General features: G+C 38.6%; 1 protein-coding gene across 2 annotated transcripts in view; it reads right to left on the bottom strand.

The window, feature by feature from the left end:
* Positions 1-23,456, bottom strand: part of LOC307121133 (phosphofurin acidic cluster sorting protein 2) — a 103,542-nt gene that overhangs the window by 21,608 nt on the left and 58,478 nt on the right. Inside the window, exons 10-19 of one of the 2 annotated variants that reach the window (XM_079808590.1) lie at positions 22,202-22,295; positions 21,070-21,156; positions 16,780-16,916; positions 10,652-10,790; positions 10,456-10,560; positions 7,781-7,887; positions 7,536-7,690; positions 3,810-3,920; positions 3,558-3,660; positions 1,679-1,711 (exon numbers count right to left, since the gene is read on the bottom strand). In XM_079808590.1, the coding sequence (XP_079664716.1) occupies positions 1,679-1,711; positions 3,558-3,660; positions 3,810-3,920; positions 7,536-7,690; positions 7,781-7,887; positions 10,456-10,560; positions 10,652-10,790; positions 16,780-16,916; positions 21,070-21,156; positions 22,202-22,295 (1,071 nt within the window). The remainder of the gene's footprint in view (positions 1-1,678; positions 1,712-3,557; positions 3,661-3,809; positions 3,921-7,535; positions 7,691-7,780; positions 7,888-10,455; positions 10,561-10,651; positions 10,791-16,779; positions 16,917-21,069; positions 21,157-22,201; positions 22,296-23,456) is intronic. The other variant, XM_079808591.1, reaches the window with a different exon arrangement.

The following is a 23,456-nucleotide window of genomic DNA, read 5'->3' as shown; positions in this document are numbered from 1 at the left end:
GTTGAGATCTGGTGATTGTGGGGGCCATTTTAGTACAGTGAACTCATTGTCATGTTCAAGAAACCAATTTGAAATGATTTGAGCTTTGTGACATGATGCATTATCCTACTGGAAATAGCCATCAGAGGATGGGTACATGGTGGTCATAAAGGGATGGACATGGTCAGAAACAATGCTCAGGTAGGCCATGGCATTTAAACGATGCCCAATTGACACTAAGGGGCCTAAAGTGTGCCAAGAAAACATCCCCCACACCATTACACCACCTTCACCAGCCTGCACAGTGGTAACAAGGCATGATGGATCCATGTTCTCATTCTGTTTACGCCAAATTCGGACTCTAGCCTCTGAATGTCTCAACAGAAATCGCAACTCATCAGACCAGGCAACATTTTTCCAGTCTTCAACTGTCCAATTTTGGTGAGCTTGTGCAAATTGTATCCTCTTTTTCCTATTTGTAGTGGAGATGAGTGGTACCCGGTGGGGTCTTATGCTGTAGCCCATCCGCCTCAAGGTTGTGTGTGTTGTGGCTTCACAAATGCTTTGCTGCATACCTCGGTTGTAACGAGTGGTTATTTCAGTCAAAGTTACTCTTCTATCAGCTTGAATCAGTCGGCCCATTCTCCTCTGACCTCTAGCATCAACAAGGCATACTGGATGTTTTTCCCTTTTCACACCATTCTTTGTAAACCCTAGAAATGGTTGTGCGTGAAAATCCCAATAACTGAGCAGATTGTGAAATACTCAGACCGGCCCGTCTGGTACCAACAACCATGCCACGCTCAAAATTGCTTAAATCACCTTTCTTTCCCATTCTGACATTCAGTTTGGAGTTCAGGAGATTGTCTTGACCAGGACCACACCCCTAAATGCATTGAAGCAACTGCCATGTGATTGGTTGATTAGATCATTGCATTAATGAGAAATTGTACAGGTGTTCCTAATAATCCTTTAGGAGAGTGTATTTCTGTCACAGTTTCAAGTTAAACTGAACTTTTTTTTGACGGGTTGCCGTGAAGACCTTTGAGTTTCTGTGTGTTTATGATATGACGGTAGTTTTTCTCAAATTAAACTGTAAAAATGCTGATGAAGTCACTCTCAGAGCGGCTCTAGAGATGCATTCATGTCCTCATGTTGTGAGACGGCAGAGGCGAGCATCACGTGTGCTTCAGTGTGTGTGTGTATAGTAAATGAAACCAGCATGTCTGCGCCATTCATTCACACTGAAATGCAGAACATGCAGGATTCATATTTCGTCTTTTTGCGGTTTAAAATTTGCAGACACTAGTCTATATCGCGATTTGATTTAAGTGTACTGACCTGCTTTTTATTAATTCATCAAAAATTTTACGTCAAATTCTGCTTTTACAGTAAATTCCGTTTTTATGACTGAATTCTTCCTCAACTAACACACTTGCACACATTTTCAACCACTAACCACACCACCCTACTTCAATCCTTTATTTTCAGAGTTAGTCACCATCTCTCATTTCCAAACCTGTTAAACCAAACTAAATCAGTTAAGGACACAAAAAGACTGAATTATGAAAACACAGAACACACAGTGAGCGAAAAACTAGTAGTCACGCAGACAGGTGTGTGAGGTTAACACACTGAGAGTATGAGTGATTTAAACCACAGCAAACATGGACGTCAACCCAAACACACGATTAGGTACCTGATGTAAAAATCAAAATACAAACTTCTCTTCCTTGAAGGCAAAAACAAAAGAAAAGGAGGGAAAAACCCAAAGCATAACAGTTACTGCACCATCCTCAACACACATCTACTTCTCAATGACAAAATAAAACCAGATCAAACAAATGAGTGACATAATTAGAAAAAAAGCAAGAGCAACTGATTATAAGAGGCTTTGTTTGATCTACCCTATGGACTAACTGACGATAATGATTATGATACCCATAATAATTTTATTATCTCATAAAACATGTCCATGTCACATTTCACCCCAAAAACAAAACAAATAATAACACAAATCATAATTAATATTTTGCATTAAGAAGATTATTTAAGACAATCAAAAACATTTCCCCCAAATTCTCATTACCACAATATGCACATTTTGCTCTTTATTTTTTGGTAATTGTCAGTGGTGTTTTTTTCAGGTTCTTTACTGAAATAAAGAATTATTATCATTATTATTATTATTATTATTATTATTATTATTATTATTATTATTATTATTATTATTATTATTATTATTATACATCAGTGTCACTGTTTCTGAACTCCCTGAGAGGCCTCCATTGTAGTCTTGAGTTTTCTTCCGGGAACAAACACATCACAATATTCCTCATTTAAATAAATCATATGCAGAATAAAGGGGCGGGGCCTGGTTGAGTTAGTTAGTAGTGTTGAAACTGTCGGTTATGGTAAGGGACTGGGCTGGAAGCACTTAACCAATTACAACACACTGGTCCAGCCGATCAATCAGAGCACATTGTGCTTTTCAGAAGGCGGGGCTTCATAGAGACAGGAACTAAACAGAGCGTTACTGACAGACTGGGAAGAGAGGAACTGCAAAAATAAGGAATATGGGGGAATAATCAACAATCAAGTAGGAAAAACTGCTCTAGTAGAGCCCAAAAACGAAATCAAGACTTTGTAAAAGGGAATAATATGTCCTTTTTAAGTACAATACAATGTGTTTATTTTGAATTTGGGGTGAAATAGGATCTGGACTATTTTTCTTGATACATTTTTTAAGATTAAAGGGTAAGTTCACCCAAAAATGAAAATTCTGTCATCATTTACTCACCCTCGTATCAATCCAAACCCGTAAGGGGGGATTTCTGTCCCTCCATTGACAGCTATGCAACTACCATTATTTTCGAAGCTTCAAAAAATGTATAAAGAGATCATAAAACTAATCCATATGAATTGAGTGGTTTAGTCCAAATTTCCTGAAGAGACACGATCGCTTTATATGATGAGTAGGCTTTTATTCACATTTAAACACTGAGCATTGAACATAAACAGAAGCTCAACTGAACCGGTTTGACCCCCGAAAACAAACCTCATTGGTTCTTGCAGAAGATCAAACGTGCTGCGTAACACGAGAATGAACCTCATTGCTTCTCGCGGAAGCTCAAACGTGCTGCGTAACACAAGAATGAACCTCATTGGTTCTTGCAGAAGCTCAAACGTGCTGCGTAACACGAGAATTAACCTCATTGGTTCTTGTGCAAGCTCAAAAGTGCTGCGTAACACGAGTATGAACCTCATTGGTTCTTGCTGAAGCTCAAACGTACTGCGTAACACATGAATGAACCTCATTGGTTCTTGAGGAAGCTCAAACGTGCTGCATAACACATGAATGAACCTCATTGGCTCTCGCTGAAGCTCAAACGTGCTGCGTTTTTGGGTGAACTATCCCTTTAACTCTTTACATCATGGGGAAAAAAACTTTATACAACTTGTATTTTGGCCAGATGATGAATAAACATACAATACATTTAAGTATCTCTGACACATGCCGTCACACTTACATCATTAATCAGCTACTCCTACACACATATATATATGCAATACCATACCTTTTCTGTTTATAGGTGAGCATTGCTTCAGAAATAGGGAACTGGTGGGAGAGATTTGCTCCAGCCAGATACTGTGAGACCCGTCCAGCCACATCAATATTATCTGTGGATATTTTCAAACATCACACGCTTTAAGGACCAAGTCAACTTTATTTATATAGCGCTTTTAACAATGTAGATTGACCAGCATCAAATCAGACAATAGAGGCATCGAATCATATTTGAAGAGCCCATATTAGCAGATGCTCTAACCTGAAGTGGGAGCTTCTAACCTCCCGAAAACGTCCCGCCATCCTGCATCCATGAAGATGTTACTGAACTTACTGTCAAATGAAGAGATGTATTTGGCCAGTGGATGACAACCTGATCAAAAACAAAGTACATTTTGGTCACATCAAAGAAATACCTCATAATAAAAGGATTGTCTTTCACATCTAAGCAAAGTCCAAAATAAACACTTGCTAAGCACCAGATACGACTACAAACTGGCTTTGGCCCATACATAATACCACCAGCCGGGTGAAAACTCTGTTAAGCATAATACAGGGTTTCATTGAATTGTGTGAATCCTCCCATTAAGCCACCCAAAACAAAAATATGAAAAATCTGTCACGTTTTTCTGACAGATTTACAAAAAAAAAAAAAAACAGCTATAAAAATACATATCTTTAACATACACTATATTGCCAAAAGTTTCGGGACGCCTACATTACATGCATGTGAGCTTTAATGACATCCCTAGGGACATTCTAGGGTTTAATATGGAGTTGGCCCACCCTTTGCAGCTATAAGAGCTTCAACTCTTCGTTTAGGAGTGTGTTTATGGGAACTTCTAGAAGCGCATTTGAGAGGTCAGGCACTGATTTTGGAAGAGAAGGCCTGGCTTGCAGTCTCCGCTCTAATACATTCCAAAGGTGTTCCGTCGGGTTGAGGTCAGGACTCTGTGCAGGCCAGTCAAGTTCATCCACACCAAACTCGCTCATCCATGCCTTTATGGACCTTGGTTTGTGCACTGGTGCGCAGTCATGTTGGAACAGGAAGGGGCCATCCCCAAACTGTTCCCAGAAAGTTGGGAGCATGTAATTGTCCAAAATGTCTTGGTATGCTGAAGCATTAAGATTTCCTTTCACTGGAACTAAGGGGCCAAGCCCAACCTCTGAAAAACAACCCCACACCATAATCCTCCCTCCACCCCATTTTACACTTGGCACCGTTCTCCTGGCCAAACCCAGATTCATCCATCCGATTGCCAGACAGAGAAGCGTGATTGGACACTCCAGAGAACACGTCTCCACTGCTCTGGAGTCCAGTGGCGGCGTGCTTTACACCACTGCATCCCACGCTTTGCATTGCACTTGGTGATGTGAGGCTTGGATGCAGCTGCTCAGCCATGGAAACCCATTCCATGAAGCTCTCTATGCACTGTTCTGGAGCTAATCTGAAGGTCACATGAAGTTAGGAGGTCTGTAGCTATTGACACTGCAGAAAGTTGGCGACTTCTGCGCACTGTGCACCTCAGCATGCGCTGACCCCGCTCTGTGGTTTTACGTGGCCTACCACTTCGTGGCTGAGTTGCTGTTGTTCCCAATTGCTTTCACTTTGTTATAATACCACTAACAGACAAATTTCACGAATGGACTTATTGCACAGGTGGCAACCTATCACGGTACCACGCTTGAATTCACGGAGCTCCTGAGAGTGACCCATTCTTTCACAAATGTTTGTAGAAGCGTCTGCATTCCTAGGTGCTTGATTTTATACCACTGTGGCCATGGAAGTGATTGGAACACCTGAATTCAATGATTTGAAGGGATGTCCCAATACTTTTGGCAATATGGTAAGATAAAATAGATAAAAATTAGATAAAGAAAATAAATACACTACTGTTCTTGAAAGAAGTCTCTCCTTTTCACCAGGGCTGCATTTATTTGATCAAACATGAAACAGTAATATTGTGAAATTAAATTAAAATAGCTGTTTTCTATGTGAATATATAGTAAAATGTAATAATCAGAAATGTTTCATCGTCACATTAGAATGATTTCTGAAGGATCATGTGTCAGGGTTGGGGGTAAAGGGATGAAACAAAGGCAGAAGACTCGGAGAAGCACACATAAAACAAAAAACAAACAAAAACTACCCTGTGTGGGAAAACATGACTAGCAACTGGACAAGGCAAGGGAAACAGGATCAGGCAGGACAGGAGAGGTACATTCAACAATGATCTGGCACAGGATTGCAAGCAAAAGGAGAATAAATAGGGAGCAAACAAAGCAGGTAATGAGGGAGGACAGGTGGGGCAAATGAACCAATAATCAGATAACAAGATGGGTGGGGTTACACAATAGACATGCAATCACATGGCACAAAGAACAGACATGACAAGCCATGTGCACACACTAAACAAGACATGAACACGCAGCTAATGAGAACACTCACAACACAACATGAAAACAAACGACCAATGAAGACACAAACTGTGTGCTACACAGAACACAACACACACGGACAGAAGAGTGTACAGCCCGAGCGAAACCAAACTAGACCAAAGTGCCGGGACCCGAACACTACCAGTGGCCGTACGCAGTTCATTTAAACTAAAAATTGGAGTTGATACAAAGAAAGAGATTAGTTTATTCAACAGTAACTCAAAACCAGTATGTTATCTGAGCAACGTTTGTGAACCTAAGCTGATTTGACAAAAGATTTGTGAAAAGCTGTGATGACAAATCATGAAATGATATTTTTTTAGTGCAGTGGCAGACAGCACTCGGTCAATGCAATGATTTAAAATGTGTATCAGAGTGAATGACAGAGACAGAGAAACATCATGTAATTATATCGTTCTACTAAATAATGACCCAGCAGCTGATTGTGACATTTATAGCCTTGGAGTAAAGGGATTCATGTTCAATGATAGATTCAAAATCAAGTTAATGTTGTTTATATGTCTATGTGGTGTTTTTAATATGCTTTCAGACAAACCATGTGCTAATTCATAAGTCAGCACCATTGCTTAGTATTTTCTAGTTAAAACTGCAGTGAAAAAAAATGGTTTGAAATCACTGGTTTCTTATGTCACAAATTAACCAATCACGGCACAAGGGGGGGGCGGGGCTTTAGCATATCATTAACTATGACCGCTCTGAAGCAGGGGTGTCTCAAGAGAAGCAAGTAATCCCGGGATAGTTTTCTGTTGATATGAAAAATCGGGTACATTTAGCAATATAGTGTGTGAATTATGTATGTGATGCATATTAGGATGTTATGACGTTCTGATGTTCAAAGCGTTTCTAAGGATACTGACTGATACTGAAGGCAGTCTGAGATGGCGAATGGGAACATGGTTTGTGTAACATTAGCAACACATTATTAGCTGTTTTATAAAGTAGTCAAGGGATAATCATATTAATTACCATTATGTGTCCGACGTTGTAAAGAGCGGCACCATTGTGCAGCGTTTACTACAGTAACTCGAGTAAAGCTGAGCGAGTGGATCTCTGAGCTGGTGTGAGTGAGTGGAGGCGGGGCTCATTTGCATATTCATGAATCCACATATACTAAATGAAGCAAGGGTGTAGAGACATTCAACCCAGTTACGGCATGAAGATTTTTTTCAAAGGAAAAAAAAAAAACTTTTATGTTGTCATTTTGGTGATCAAAGTTTTAAGAGATACAATTATTGACTACAGGGGGACTTTAAAAAAAAGGAATAGTTTAATATAGGGAAGATTAAACATTGCCAATCTAGACAATTACGCTAATATAACGTTTGTCTGAAGACTGGAGTATTGATGCAGAAAATTCAGCTTTGATCACAAGAATAACTTACATTTTACAATATAGAAAACAGATATTTTCAATTGTAATAATATTCACAACATTATTGTTTTTGATCAAATAAATGCAGGCTTGGTGAGCAGAGGAGACTTCTTTCAAAAACCCCAAACTATTGATCAGATGCTTTATTTTGCTTACCGACAGGAATGACCAGGAAACGAATGTAGCTCAACCAATCAGGCGTCTTGTTGGCAAGCTGCTCCACAAAGCAGCGCAGGACCGTGCTGAGGTAACTCTGATCGCCCGCCACGGCCACTTTAATGGTAGGTGGTGTTTGTGCATTACAGTTGCAGCTGACACAATGACATACACAGAAGAAAATAAGAATTTAATAATCGAGCTAGGGTTTGTTCTTGTATTGTGAGTGGACAGTGAGGCCTTACAATCGCTGGATCCTGGTGACGATGGTGTTGAAGGCGGCCTGGACGTCTGCGGGGGAAACGGTGGACACAATAGGCTGCTTGTGCTCCTGAAGAATCTCATTCAAATACTGCCACAGAAACACGGTTCACGGTTCAGAGAGCAGCGTGAGGGAAATTAGAGGATGGCAAAAAAGACAGAGTGAATGAAAACAAGTTATGAGGACTGCGACGGCTATTCCTGCGATAGACATCAGCCCCAGGGAAGGACCAAGGACGAATGTCCAAATATATCTAAACAGACAAGACAAATGATAAAAACACTTTGTGTCCCCAGGTTAATGCGTCAGCCCTGTTACCATCATAACCATCTCTTATTAAAATAATATATGAGTCAATAAATCAAACTCTGGGACAAGTAAATCAAGGACTTAATTTGTGTGCAATCATATGTATGTGTCACGCGTCGGCAAATATATTCAAATACAAATATGGATACAAAATAGACTTTATTAACAGAAGGATAAACATTGATGAGAACCGACAAAGGGAACAGAAGCACAGGCAAATATATCCTAAGTGAAAACGAAGGTGATTGGCTAAACACAGTTGTTACAAACAAGGAAACTGATGGGTAATCATGGAGACAAACTAGAACGTAACGAGTAACCAGGAGACAAACTAGTGGCAAGAAACAGAGAACAAAAGTGACAGGTGAATGATGATAAATAAACTAAGAGTCCATGAAAGAGAAACTAACTATAAAGATATAGAATGAATATATACAGTAGTGGGCCGAATTATTGGCACCCTTGGTAAATATGAGCAAAGGCTGCTATAAAAATAAATCTGCATTGTTTTTCCTTTAGATTTTTCATTCAAAAAAGTCACAGAAATCTTGGGAGATTTTTTATTTTATTTACCTTTAAATTACTAGATTTCATCAATAAATAATATAATTTAAGCACATTCTTCACATTCTTTTAACCTAAATTCAACATAACTCAACATTTCCTGCATAACTAATAACTACAAAATAATATGAAATGTTATTTTATGACTCTTGCCACTAGAAGGCCTTATATAGGGCCTAAGCTCTTGGTGAACTCAATTTTAAAAATGTTCCCGTCCTATTGCACGTGAGGAGGAGAGTTTGAGTGGACAAAGACTCTCCAAGGATCACAGATGGATAATTGCAGAGATTAGTTGAGCCTTGGGGTCAGAAAGACTAAAACATTATCAAACAGCCCCTATATCACCACATGTTGTTTGGGAGGGATTCAAGAAAAATCTTCCTCGCTCATCCAGAAACAAACTCCAGCATATTCAGTTCAGACATGACTAGAGCTTCAGACGGGACCAGCTTCTGTGGTCAGGTGAAACTAAAAAAAGAGCTTTTGGCAGCAAACACACCAGATGTGTTTGGGGCACACACAAGGATAAAAAGTCCCCCATGCCTACGGTTAAAAATACAGCTGGATCTTTAATGTTGTAGGCCTATTTTTTTGTTGGAGAATTCTAGCAAATACCAACAGATAAAAAAATTGGCCTCTGCTAGAAATCTTATAATGGGCCGTGGTTGGATCTTCCATCAGGACAATGATCCAAAACAAACATCAAAATAAACACAAAAATGTGTCTGAGCACAAAATGAAGCTTCTGCCATGGCTGTCCCAGTCCTCTGACCTGAACCCTATAGATAATGAGTGATTAACTGAAGAGAAGAGCTGGGAATCTGAAGGATCTGGAGGGATTTTTTATGGAGGAATGATCTCTGTTCTCCAAACTCATCAGGCATTATAGAAGAAGACTCAGAGTGGTTATCTTGCAAAAAGTATTTAATAAAGGGGTGCCAATAATTATGGCCAACATGTTTTGGAGAAAAGCATTTATTTCATAATGTGGTTTTTCCTCACTTTCTATTACTTTACTTCAATGAAAGGTTAGATTTTTGTGATTTTTTGTAAATGAAAGATCAAAAGGATAAACAATGCAGATTTATTTTTGCAGCCATCTTTGATCAGATTTACCAGGGGTGCTAATAATTCTGACCACAACTGCATCTAAACCATGATTGTATAAAAAACAAATGATTATTGAAAACTGGAAATTTGTAGAAATATGAGCATTAAATTCTCTTTAAAAATAGCTGGAAACAGCTAAATAACAGTCGTATCCCAACTAGGGAAGTGGAATTGACTAGTTGATTCTAGAAAGAAAATATACTACTAAACACTAACATATAACATTAACACACTAATTTACTACAAAGTTTGCTAAAAAAATAATAATTCAAATTTGCTATAAAAATCACCTGTTTTTGGAATAACCCTAAAATACACACAAAAAAATATTTTTAATTGGTATTTGCGTCTTGTTTTCCACTAAAAATATTAAATCATCTTTACAAAACATCGAAACAAGATACATTTAATTGAAATACATTGAAAAAACATATTCGGAACATAATGTGCCAAATGTGTACCAAATTTAGAAAGGTTCACACTTAAAACAAGAAACAAATATATAATAAACTTATTTCAAGATATATTCTCTGAAAACAAGTCATATCTCATTACACAATTTTAATACTCAAGTAGGTGCATCTTGTTTTACGGATGTTTTAGTATGTTTATTGGAAAACAAGTCCCAAATATATATATATACATAAAAACAAATCCAGGGTATAAAACACGCACCTGTCCCTGCCAGTCTGTAGTGTTAATAAGGATGATGTTCTCAGGCAGATGTTCGTCAGAGTTCAGGATCTGATTGAGCTGATCGTACACTGATTTCCTCGGGACCTGCGACAAGAAGGACATTGGGTCAGAAAATGAGCACAGATCTGTCTTCCAATATTTCCTTGTTCTTCCACCGCCGGGCACAAACACTTACACAAACCTGTGTGATGAGTCTGGAGTCTGGAGAGGTTTCACTCTCGATGCTGCTGGTGCGGTCGCTCTGAGCTTTAGAGTTCTGCCTGTCCTTCATGGACGTGCTGCGCGGACGCCGTTGGAGCTTACTGTCTGCTTTACTGCCCACCCAACAAGGAGAAAGACATATTACAACAGCTGGAATGAGAACAGCCGACACATCCCTAACACACCTGATAAACCTCAGATTTATTACAGTTCCTTTTTGGACTGAAGCACCCCATGCTGGAAAACCATGCTGAAGGCAGTCAGTGTGTTCACACCAGTGTTCATTTTAACAGAAAATTTTGATTTAGTTTTAGTTTTAGTCATAGTCTTTTGACTTTTAATTATAAACAAGCTCGAAATACACATTGACTCTTATTTTGAAATGTTAAATGGCGCAGGCCTTACTATTGCAGTTGAAGCTGCTCATTCAAATTCAGATGAGGGAGATAAAATATGCATTGTTACAACCGTTTAAAATATATTACTATATAAACATCGTAAAGTAAACATTGTCATTATTCCTCAGTATTAGTTCATAAACAATTACCTGGCATAAATGTGTGTTATTCATTGATTGAACTGCTCTGAAGCGCTGTTTCGTGAGCCTGTGGAACGCACAACAGCGCCGCATTTTCCCGCGGTTAGATCAGCATTGAATTACAATTCAAATGTGCGCATCTATTACACAGGACATTAGTACTGAATGGATCTCTTCCCTAATCGTCCCTTCCTAACATTTTCTTCTCGTTTTTATTCGTTGACAAAAATGACAGTAGATTTTCGTCATAGTTTGGGGTTTTTATTTAGTTATCGTCTCGTTTTCATCAGTGAAAAAAGGTTGTTGACGAAAATTATTCATCAACGAAATTAACACTGGTTCACACTTGTAATTCAGGTCTCTTAGTTATTTTGGTCCAGACCAAAAAATAAAATAATAAATTTAGGGTTTGTTCACAAACCCTGGTGCAATTGCTCTGTTAGTGCGGTTCATTTGAATAAGTGTGAACGCCATTCGGACCCTGGTGTGCACCAATGGACCCAGAGCCCTGAGAAGATGGGTCTCTGTTCACTTTCAAACAAACTCTGGTGTGGTTCGACTGAAATATGAACGCAACACAGACCAAAGACATCTAAACCAGTGGTTCTCAAACCCCCCTCCTCTCAGAATCAATACTGCAATACCCCAACCTTTTTTATTCACAAAATGGATTTAAACCTTGTGTTATTTTTTGCAAACATAGCCAAATTGCAGACATTCTTTACAACTTAAATATTACTCTGCTCAGTTACACAGTAAAAATACAGTTATACAAATAAGCACAAGTCAACCTGCCATACCAAAAAAGACCACAGGAAGACGCCAAAGGACTGCATATAGCTAGCTACTATACGGATTCATTCAGAATTATTAAACACCAAAATAAAAATGAAAAATAAAGACATTCTGAATGTGTGGAAACTCAACGAAACAGGTCCTCTGTCAGAACAAGCAATCGTGTCTATGTTTGGAGCTGATGCCTGGGTGAACATAAACACCACTGATCATCACAAAATTCTCCAAAACACGCTTCTTCGCCAAGCATCTGTTATAAAACACTCACAGTACATTCATTTTGACAACTGCGCCAATATATTGAAGTTTGTTCAAGTTTGTTCATGTTCAAGTTTGTAACATATGATGTTATAGCGATCAGTGAGCCGAGAGCACACATACACGGTTTGTTTGCGCATCAATAATAATGTACTCGCGCAGGCTCCTGTATGTCACTGTAATCTTCATTACAGTAGTTATCCATCAAAGCTTTATTAGCGACACTGGTTTTCTTTATATAACTGAAAGATGTAGTTTGCGTAGCCTGTGTTCATGAAGCGGTTGGGTGTTTTGAGTCGGCATTCAGTCTGTATTTCATACAGCGCAACGGCTTGGGCTGCTCTGAAACAATCACAGAAAACGTACGAGAGAGGTTGTGCTTTGTTAATTTTTAAATTGAATGAATAATAAAATGTATTAATTATATTGATATATTTAAATTCATTTTAAGTTATCTCGCGGATCACTGAAGCCCCCTAGTGGGTTGCAAAAAAATGACAGTGTGAACATTAGGTGAACCAGAACTAATGGCTCGTTTCCACCGAGCGGTACGGAACGGTTCAGTACAGTACGATTCGGGACCGTAAACCCTGATCCGTCTTGCGTTTCCACCACCAACAGTACGCTTATGATAGGCATGGTGACAGGCATACAGCAGATCTTGTTCTTGCGTCTCGGCATGTGGCTGTTTGTCACAAGAAGAAGACACGCTTTGTTTGAGCCAAGGTTTCAGGCTGCAAGGAAAAACACAGCTGAAATAGTGCATGCAAGTGACATGCAAGTGGTACCTGGTTTCTAGATGGTCCAAAATGGTTTAGGTGGCATACATGTAGAATAATCAACTTATAGATAAAGGATGCTTGTCATTTCAGTCTGAACTAAGATCAGTAGCTCTATAATAGAGTAGACAGTGCATCACAATTTGTGGCATCTTCTGCCTCCCGAGGCGCTACAAAAGAAGCTAAAAAGAGGCGAATCATTGATGCGCTGCTGCGTTCCACATTCACTAAAGTCTCTGTGAGCCCATCGCTCGGGGACTGAGTCCTAATGAGCTCATTAGCCAATGCAAACACACACATATGCCGTCTAGCAGAGGCCTGTGAGAACAACCGGCGAGAAAACGACATGGAAGAACAGACGTGATGGACCACAAGAGAAATATAACAGATGGGTGTTTCTTCAACTGAGCACTTTCGGTCCTGTGGACTTTTAGAAAATAAACTCATAAAACTGACTGTTTTTTGTTTAGTCAGCATTGAATGACAATTCACCCTGTCTATTTTCTAAATGGATGTTGTTGAGCTTATTGTGAACGATTTATCCATGCAATTGTTTTATTTGAAAACAAAATTGGCCTTGGTATCTTTTTACCGCTAGATTCCACGAGACTTCTCTCTGGTGATGTATGCAGGACTTCTCCAGTCATTTAATTTGCTAAAACCCCACCCCTTTCTTACAATCAACTGCACACTTGCATTCAGCCGATTTGAATCAAAAACCGATAGATGAACCAAGTCTCCATCCTACATTTTTTTTTTTTTTAATAGTCCATTTCAAGTGTTGCCAACTATTTTCAATGGCTAAAGCCTGCTCAAAAAGTGAATAAATGTAGTTAGATTATGTAATGTGTCGGCTGTCGGCACTTTACATCTGTTTTCTCTCCTCATCTGTGCTCACATACTGAAATTTTCCTAATTGTGTCCTGTGCTGGCAAAATGAGTCGCAATGAGCACATTTTCAAAAATGAGTTCTTGTTATTTTCACACTCAATGGACAAAATGACTGAGCTACTCCCGTTTGAAGTCGATAGAGTCAGCAAAGTCAATTTTGAGAAAAATCAAATTAAATGTTTCTGAAGGTTCCAAAACAAAATCACCTTAAAATCTCTCATAATAACACCAGATTTGACACACATATCTATAAGGAAAAATATATTCAACTTTTTTCCATGATACCACAATTGTTTGATTACATTAATGAGACAGCCTATATACACTCGCCTAAAGGATTATTAGGAACACCTGTTCAATTTCTCATTAATGCAATTATCTAATCAACCAATCACATGGCAGTTGCTTCAATACATTTAGGGGTGTGGTCCTGGTCAAGACAATCTCCTGAACTCCAAACTGAATGTCAGAATGGGAAAGAAAGGTGATTTAAGCAATTTTGAGCGTGGCATGGTTGTTGGTGTCAGACGGGCCGGTCTGAGTATTTGACAATCTGCTCAGTTACTGGGATTTTCACGCACAACCATTTCTAGGGTTTACAAAGAATGGTGTGAAAAGGGAAAAACATCCAGTATGCGGCAGTCCTGTGGGCGAAAATGCCTTGTTGATGCTAGAGGTCAGAGGAGAATGGGCCGACTGATTCAAGCTGATAGAAGAGCAACTTTGACTGAAATAACCACTTGTTACAACCGAGGTATGCAGCAAAGCATTTGTGAAGCCACAACACGCACAACCTTGAGGCGGATGGGCTACAACAGCAGAAGACCCCACCGGGTACCACTCATCTCCACTACAAATAGGAAAAAGAGGCTACAATTTGCACAAGCTCACCAAAATTGGACAGTTGAAGACTGGAAAAATGTTGCCTGGTCTGATGAGTCTCGATTTCTGGCGAGACATTCAGATGGTAGAGTCAGAATTTGGCGTAAACAAAATGAGAACATGAATCCATCATGCCTTGTTAGAACTGTGCAGGCTGGTGGTGGTGGTGTAATGGTGTGGGGGATGTTTTCTTGGCACACTTTAGGCCCCTTAGTGCCAATTGGGCATCGTTTAAATGCCATGGCCTCCCTGAGCATTGTTTCTGACCATGTCCATCCCTTTATGACCACCATGTACCCATCCTCTGATGGCTACTTCCAGCAGGATAATACATCATGTCACAAAGCTCGAATCATTTCAAATTGGTTTCTTGTACATGACAATGAGTTCACTGTACTAAAATGGCCCCCACAATCACCAGATCTCAATCCAATAGAGCATCTTTGGGATGTGGTGGAACGGGAGCTTCGTGCCCTGGATGTGGATCCCACAAATCTCCATCAACTGCAAGATGCTATCCTATCAATATGGGCCAACATTTCTAAAGAATGCTTTCAGCACCTTGTTGAATCAATGCCACGTAGAATTAAGGCAGTTCTGAAGGCGAAAGGGGGTCAAACACAGTATTAGTATGGTGTTCCTAATAATCCTTTAGGTGAGTGTATTAAGACCTAATGTACCCGCACAATCTAATATAATGTCACACATCAGATGTTTTTCCCCAACAGTTCACCAAATGTTCACACTTAAGACATAACAGATGATGTGTGCGTGAATACTCGCCAAGACAGATATTTTTAAATACTGTAATTCTGTGTGTGTGTGTGTGTGTGTGTGTATATCGGGATCGCACGCTGTCTGAGAGTCTTTGTGGGCACACGTCGGATCTGTCAGTCAGCGCGAGTAAGATCGTTTTCATGAACAAAGAAAAGGTACTCCTCTCAGAAAACGCACAAATAAAGATACTTTTAGATGTTTAATTGCCATTTGGAGCATTGGGATCACTAGACGAGGGATTAATGTATTCATTTTTGTGAAAATCTCAAAATCTGCATTTTTCACTTGTTTTCCCTGTAGCTCGAAATTATCCCATGCGTAAGTGAATGGAAACAGTTGAGAAAGAAAACTCATGTGTAACAGTATAATGGATCCGTGCATCAGCTCTTAAAGTGACAGCAGCCTAATATACCTGCAGACAAATAAGAGTTAATATTAAAAATATCTACATGATGGTTTTCCCCTTTGGTTTTGATGTCAAAATTGTGGACAGCGAAAATGCAGAGTGGCTAGTAATTTTGGAAAACCACTAGCCACAGTGGCTGGTGAGCAAAAAAGTTAATGTTAAGCCATGAAGGCATGTATAAATAAAAAAGATCATCATGATAACAAAATTAAAATGTAAAGAGATAGTTCACCCCAAAATGAAAATAATTTCATAATTTACTCCCTCTCATGTCGTTCCAAACCCATAAGACATTCAAAACACAATTAAATATATTTTTAATATTTTTAACCACCAAAAAAGTTCATAAACACATTGTAAAAGGCTTATTTATAAGATAGATTTAATTTAGGCTTTTCTTCATATATAAACATTGATTAGCGTACATGCAAAGAGCACATGAAATATAGTAAACAGAAGCGTAAAAACAAACCTCATTTGTATTTAAAGATGAATGAAAAGGTTTGAAAGGACATGAGGATGAGTGAATAATGACAGAATTGTCATTTTCAGGAGAACTAACCCTTTAAACACACAGTAAATTAATCCCTGGCCCATAAAATTGCCTGTAGTTTAAGAAACATACACATGTGGGCACATCTGGAGGGACTATTATTAAATTCAACTGTGAAAACTAGTGCCTGTGGGATTGTTTGAGAGTGAGACAGAGCGGCTGTGATATAAAACAGATGGAAAAGGAAAACAGGAAGGCTAGAATAGAAGGTTGCATGTGTTACCTAGGCGACATGAGAGTCTGCGACTCAGTCTTGCAGAGTTTGCCCACCGTTCCTGCTAATTTCTCCGCACTCACGTCCCAGCTCATGTTGGCGTCACATGTTGCCACGCCGCCGCCAGCCTCGTCCTCCACCAGCTCCTGCGTGGAGAGATAAACATCAGGTGGGGAACATGTATCACTCTCTTCAAGGGCTCGCATGGCCGTGAAAATTGTCATGTTGCCGTGGAGACGGCCACTTAGCCACAAAGCAGAATTGCGGTATGGAGGTGTCGATGTGTCTGAAAGAGAGAGTGTGTGTGTGACTTCCACACACTAGATACTGTTAGAACTGATTAAGTGTGTGACACAGACCATAGCCTTGAATTATCAACAGTCAGTGCACAAAAACAGAAAAATTGCCCTTATGAAAGAAGGATGGAGATATTATTTTACAAATCGTACAATTGATTTTATTCATTGTTTGGAGAAAATGCGACTGGTGACCCCTGGACTTGCTAAACCTAACATGTTAATAAACCTAACTGCAAAAACAAAGATTAAGCAGTGTAAATACAGCTGGAAAACAGCAAAAAAAATCTACATCATAAATTATTTAAGCCCCAGTGGATGATGGGAACACCAGCATCAGAAAAACTGAGTAGGTTTTACTTAATTTTATAACATTGATATTAAATTTCAACAACCTTGAATTGAGTATTAATATAGAAATAACTTAGTTTTTTTTAATTCTTCTGTTTTTTTTTTAGTATTTACTTCACCACAGAATAATTTATACCCATGTGGTTGCTAGGGTGTTCTGAGTGGTTGTTAGGTCGTTGCTTACTGGCCCAGATAAAAGTTTCCACCCCCAGGTCTACATGTTCTGGGAGAAAATAGCGCTGGAAGCGTAGATACTCGTTTAATACTTAGCAGTGTTGCTATTGTAAAATAAAACAAAAATTAGATATTCACCAAGACTAAATTTGGTATAATTCATTAAAGAGCACCTATCATGGCATTTAAAATGTTCCAAATATTGTTTTAGAAGTCCCCAACAACAGATTTGCATGCATGCAATGACAAAAAAGACTTTAGTTTTCTTATAATATGCATTTATTTTTACCTGTTTTGACAGCGATTCTCAAATGATTCCTTTAGTGATTCACTTTTCAAAACCCCGCCTTTACGTGACGCTAATCTGCAGTGATTGGTCCGATGACCCAGTCAGTTGTGATTGGTATAGTCTGTGCAGATATTTTCGGAAACGGAACGCCCATCAAAGTCTTATAGTGACAGTAATTTGTTAATATGTGTCAGGAGTTATAAATATGAAAACCGCGTCGGTACCGTTTGATTGTAATATGAGCCTCAGCTGATCTCATTCATAAAAAAACTCCTCTATTCTCCTCACGAAGACTCGCGACAAATCAACATCCCTCAGGGCTTTTAGTTCAAAAGTGTGCAGATGAGGAGACATATTGATAGATTCTCATATGTCAAATTTCTAAACAGAGGAGTATTTTTTATTCAATACTTCCTCAAAAAGCGCAGATGTAGCCTAATCATGAGCGATTGAGTCTCTTATGTGTTGTTTTCAATTCATATTGGCAGCTGGAGGGCGCTCTGTGCACATGTAGTCCATGTACAGACAGACGAAGAAGATACCATGTGCCATAATAGAAGTCCATAATAAAAGCTTCCTGAGATCGCGAAACATGCAAATAGAGATATTTGAAGACTAATAAACACTCAATCGCAACGATGTATGGTTTGTCTTCAAGACACTTAGTCTTCAAATGCTCATCCTTGGGCAAATGAAAAAAATTTGCTTTTGAGTCGCACTTCAGAACACAGCGTCTCGTCGCCATGATGTTTTCTAGTTTTCACTGGCGTCTTGGAGCGCAATAAGTGGGCGTATCGTATTCAAATAACTTGACAAGTTGACGTCATCTAGTCAGAGAAAAAGCTTCGGTCTTCTAACGATTCTTAAAAATTACTCAGAGTCGACTCTTACTTTTGAAAGAAAATAACTATATATACGGTGCACTGTCATATTTCAAACTTTGCAGGATGTTTTTGTTCACTTGGATCTATGTTACACACTACATGAAAGGTACATTTCAAAATTCCATGATAGGTGCTCTTTAAATAAAAATAAATAAATAAAAATTTCTGGTTTCTCAAATCTGATTGGCTGAGAGACTTTTTCAGCAGTGTGATATTCTCCTGTTATCAGCAACTACCGTTTCACAGTTTGTATCAATTTACTTGCATTTCTCACGTCATGGCGGACGAGCAGAAAACCACCATAATTTTACAAATACTACTGTTATTATGTCACGGAATGTAGTTATTTAGACCTCAAATATGTGACTTATATGTAAACATAGCACATATTTGACAATTTGTTTAGACGTTGTCGGAGATTGAGCTCCAGAGCGTCAGCGGCCATTCAGCGCTCATGTACCCACAGAGAACAGCTTCATCTCGGACAGTCATTCGGGAATTTGCTGCTGGCTCGTATGTACATAGTTTAAACATGAGGTATTATTAATTTTGGGTATATCAAGCAGGCAAACTTTGGTCATATTAATCTATTAGGCCTACTTTTCCAGAGCAAATCGATTTGGCCAAGTGCAATGTTAAGTTTCATAACTTTACATTTAACTGAAATCCTGTACTAGAGCACTGCTGTTGTACTTTTGACTGAACTGTTTGCTTGTGTTTATTTCCAATTGTACTTCGTATACTTTTTATAATGGCTAATATTGTTTATTTAAATATTATTTTAAATAAATAATATTTTATATTGAGAAAGGGTCCGTTAGTGATTGTGATTTCGACTTCAGTGAAAGTTACATTATTACACCATTAGATGGTAGCAAACACCGCTTTTGAGTCAGTAACAAAGACTTTTATGCTATCGAAAATTTGATAAATGATATTACGCAGCGCCTGAGAGTATAGTTCCTAGCCATATCGGCCTAGAAAATCGCAAATTAGTACACGATGTAACTACAGAAAGTCAAGTTTTATAATGCTAACGGTCTAATCAGATTCAATGATCTATGCTAAGCTATGCTAAAAGTGCTACTGCCAGACCCGGTGATTGGTTGAATAGATTCGAAAACGATAAAACTTAACTGTTTAACTCTAGGGGAGTTGGAAAATGAGCCTATTTTAAAAAATAGTGTTCCTTTAACTGTTAAAAGGACAAAGAGCAGACATTCAAACTGATTTTGTGATTATGACAAATATCAGCTAGATGCAGGTAATACACTCTCTTAGTCGATCTCTCTCTCTCATAATACACTACTCTATAATACAATAAGCTTCAATGAAGTGACTCAACGTTCCTTCGTTGCTAGTTCTAAAGTGATGTTGCAGAATTACTAACGGAGACTTGGGCTCAACTGTTAAACTGTCAACTTGAGATCTGAATCTGCAGCGGAAGAAAGTAGTATAATCACAATATCATACTCGTGGCCGTTTCCTGTGTGGTTGATTTAAGTAAAATTTACTTTGTTACATTTAGTTGAGTATTTTTCGTATGCTGTCTGTGAACGAGCTACATTCAAATTCAATTCCTTCAGTTAATACATTTTACAACCAAACATATTATCAGTGGTTCCTGATGTGTTTTAGTACTCTTTAAATAACACAAATAAGAGTCAGGCCAACGATGTTCTTCTTTTGGTTTACTGCGCAATATGAATGACCAAACTCTGTGAACACAGGTATTTTGGACAATGAACTGGCCAACCAGAAACTAACCTAACAGTGCTTATATGAGTTGACATGTAACCCAAAACACTACAGTTCCCTTTACGTGCCTTTGAACACAAAACTCTGGAGGTTCACTTTATATCTACATTGTCCAATATTCCAAAACGTTATCATTATACAAATTTTTGGGCTACAGATGCCAGAAATAATGGTTGTCTCTTCTGTGTTTGTTGCAAAGATATCTAATTATGATAATAATAACCATTTAAATTAAATATCTATCTAAATATTAACATGTTATTTTATTGTAGTTATATAGGCTATATGATTCGAAGTAACTAGTAACTTGCTACATGAGTATCTTTGGATACTTTTTTACTCTTACTCAAGTAACTATTAATATTAGTACTTTTACTTTGAGTAAATATTTCTATAAGTACTTGTACCTTTACTTGAGTACAGTTTTGGGATCCTCTACCCACCTCTGATTATTATTTATTATTAGAGAATGCTGAAACTGGAACTGCTATGTGCCTAAACATGCTGTACATTAAATATATATATAAATACAGAAATTGTTACTGACTGCAGCCATGGAGTCCACCACTGTAGGGTCATCCGGATATCGTCCACCCGCCAATCTGTTCTTATCCACTGTTAACAGATCGCCAGTCTACACACACACACACACACACACACACACACACACACACACACACACACACACACACACACACACACACACACACACACACACACACACACACACACACACACACACACACACACACACACACACACACACACACACACACACACACACACACACACACACACACACACACACACACACAGTGAGCACAGGTTTAGGATAAGACACTACAGTTAAAATTATAATCAAGTACTTCACATGTGCTAGTGTTAGTCAAGACATTAAAATAAGTGTACTTCTTTAAATCACGACAAAAGATAAAAAAACAGCCATGAAAGTGTGCTCTCTTTAAGTGCACTTAAGTGGCCTTTTATTTAATTCATAAAGTGCACTTCATTTTCACAAGGGTAGGGATTGCAAAACATTATTCCATGAAGAGTTGCAAGCAATGAACTAAACCAACCAGTTCTGAGCACAACACAACAAACTAACGTAACGATAAAGTAGATTATGTCTTTTATAGGGTAGTGAATTTGTCATTCCATGAAGCACTGTGAATATTTTAATTATAAATTAAGTATAAAATACCACATAAAGTGTGAATTTCTCAAATATATAAGAAGTTTGAGAGTGTTGAGATACTTAATCGATATCATTCGCAATGCTTCATGGGAATAGGTGGCCAATCTGGAACTCTTTAGGTTCAGCTTCCTTTTCCATGGTAATAGAGACATTTTAATGAGTTTGAATTCAAGACTGATTTGTGGCTTCTACAGAAGAATATATCACTTGGATTATGTGTCTGTATTTAAAAGTTTACACAATGTCATACAAAAATAACCTATGGATATAATGATGGGATTACAATATTTTCTGACAAAGGAAGAATGCATTTATAAATGGGTCTATTAGTTCTATCCATTGACAGATGAAAAAGTATGAAAAATTGTATAAAATCAACCATCAATAATTCTGAAGGCATTTTCTCAGTTTCAGTGTTGGTGTGTACTGTGTTTGCCTTTGTATGGCAGAATAAGAGGATAATTGGAGTGTGTGTCAGACGTACCAAGGAGGGCGTCTCTCGCGGTTGACTCTTCTGACTGTGCAAACTGCCGATCTCCGTCTGTGAGCTTGAGTGAGACATTCCCTCAAAGAACGGCCTTGAGTGGAAAACATACACACGTTTAGAATATAAAAACACTCTGAGAGCCAAAAGTTGGGTTTCATGGTCAGCGAAACAGTATCAGTTAAGTGTTCTTGAAGAAGCGCTTACACAGGAAGTCATTCATTTTCAATGAGAGTCAATGAGAGAGTTGGGCGATGTTCATGCATTGAAAATCAATCATCTAGCAACAAAAAACATACTCATCAACTTGTCAAATGGCAATGTGTCCTAAGAGCCAGTTTTGAAGGCATGTAGAAGTAGGAATGGGCACTAAACCACGCGTGCTAAGGGGAAATGTGCAAATGGAAATAACTCATAAATTGGAAATAATAATAAAATAAATTTGGAAATTGCTCTAAGCCAGTCAATCAGATGGGATTTTGAAAATCTTTTGCCATTTTTGGTTGTAATGTGCATCAGATTAGCATTATGATCAAAGACTTTGGATCCAGTATAAAAAGGTAGTGCACTCATATTACTATCAATGGGAGAAAGTGCAACTAACAATATGGCAGAAAAAGTCCCGCCTTCTAAATGAAAGAGCCGATCACTGATTGGTAAAGTCATTGCGTCACAGCAAGCATGAGTTTAGGATTGCATGTGCACATTGGCTGGTCCAACCTGAACAATGGCATTTTTCTGACATGAATTGAGCATTTAGGGGAAATTTTTTTTGGATATTTGTCGTCAGATTTCATTGGTGATTTCAAATATGAAATGTAATCGTAAGCTTGGTGAACAGCTTTGGAGAAATCGCTGTTTCCCCATTCAGAGAGATTTACATTTACATTTATGCATTTAGCAGACGCTTTTATCCAAAGCGACTTACAACTGAGGAGTACAAGAAGCGATCGGTCATGAAGAGGGTAAGGTAAAACTCATATAAGCCGCGTTTCCACCGCAGGAACTTTCCCCAGGAACTAGGAACTTTGGGGTGGTACTCGTGTGTTTCGACCGCAGGAACCAGGGTCTAAATGAAGTTCCGGGTGAATATTTCCCCCTCCAAACGGCCCTGCTCCCGAGGTAGTACTTTTTCAAAGTTCGGGAACTTTCGGGGGTGGGACTTGGGCGCTGAACATGCTGATTGGTTGAACTCCCGCAGCATTTTATTACAATCTGCATTTTTAAAAGTCTTTTGCGAGGTTCGTTCTGCGTT

This window comes from Gobio gobio (genome assembly GCF_949357685.1).
Source record: "Gobio gobio genome assembly, chromosome: 24".
In the NCBI taxonomy this organism is placed as follows: domain Eukaryota; kingdom Metazoa; phylum Chordata; class Actinopteri; order Cypriniformes; family Gobionidae; genus Gobio; species Gobio gobio.
The sequence above is the reverse complement of the archived record's forward strand: the minus strand, read 5'-3'. Positions and strand labels throughout refer to the sequence as shown.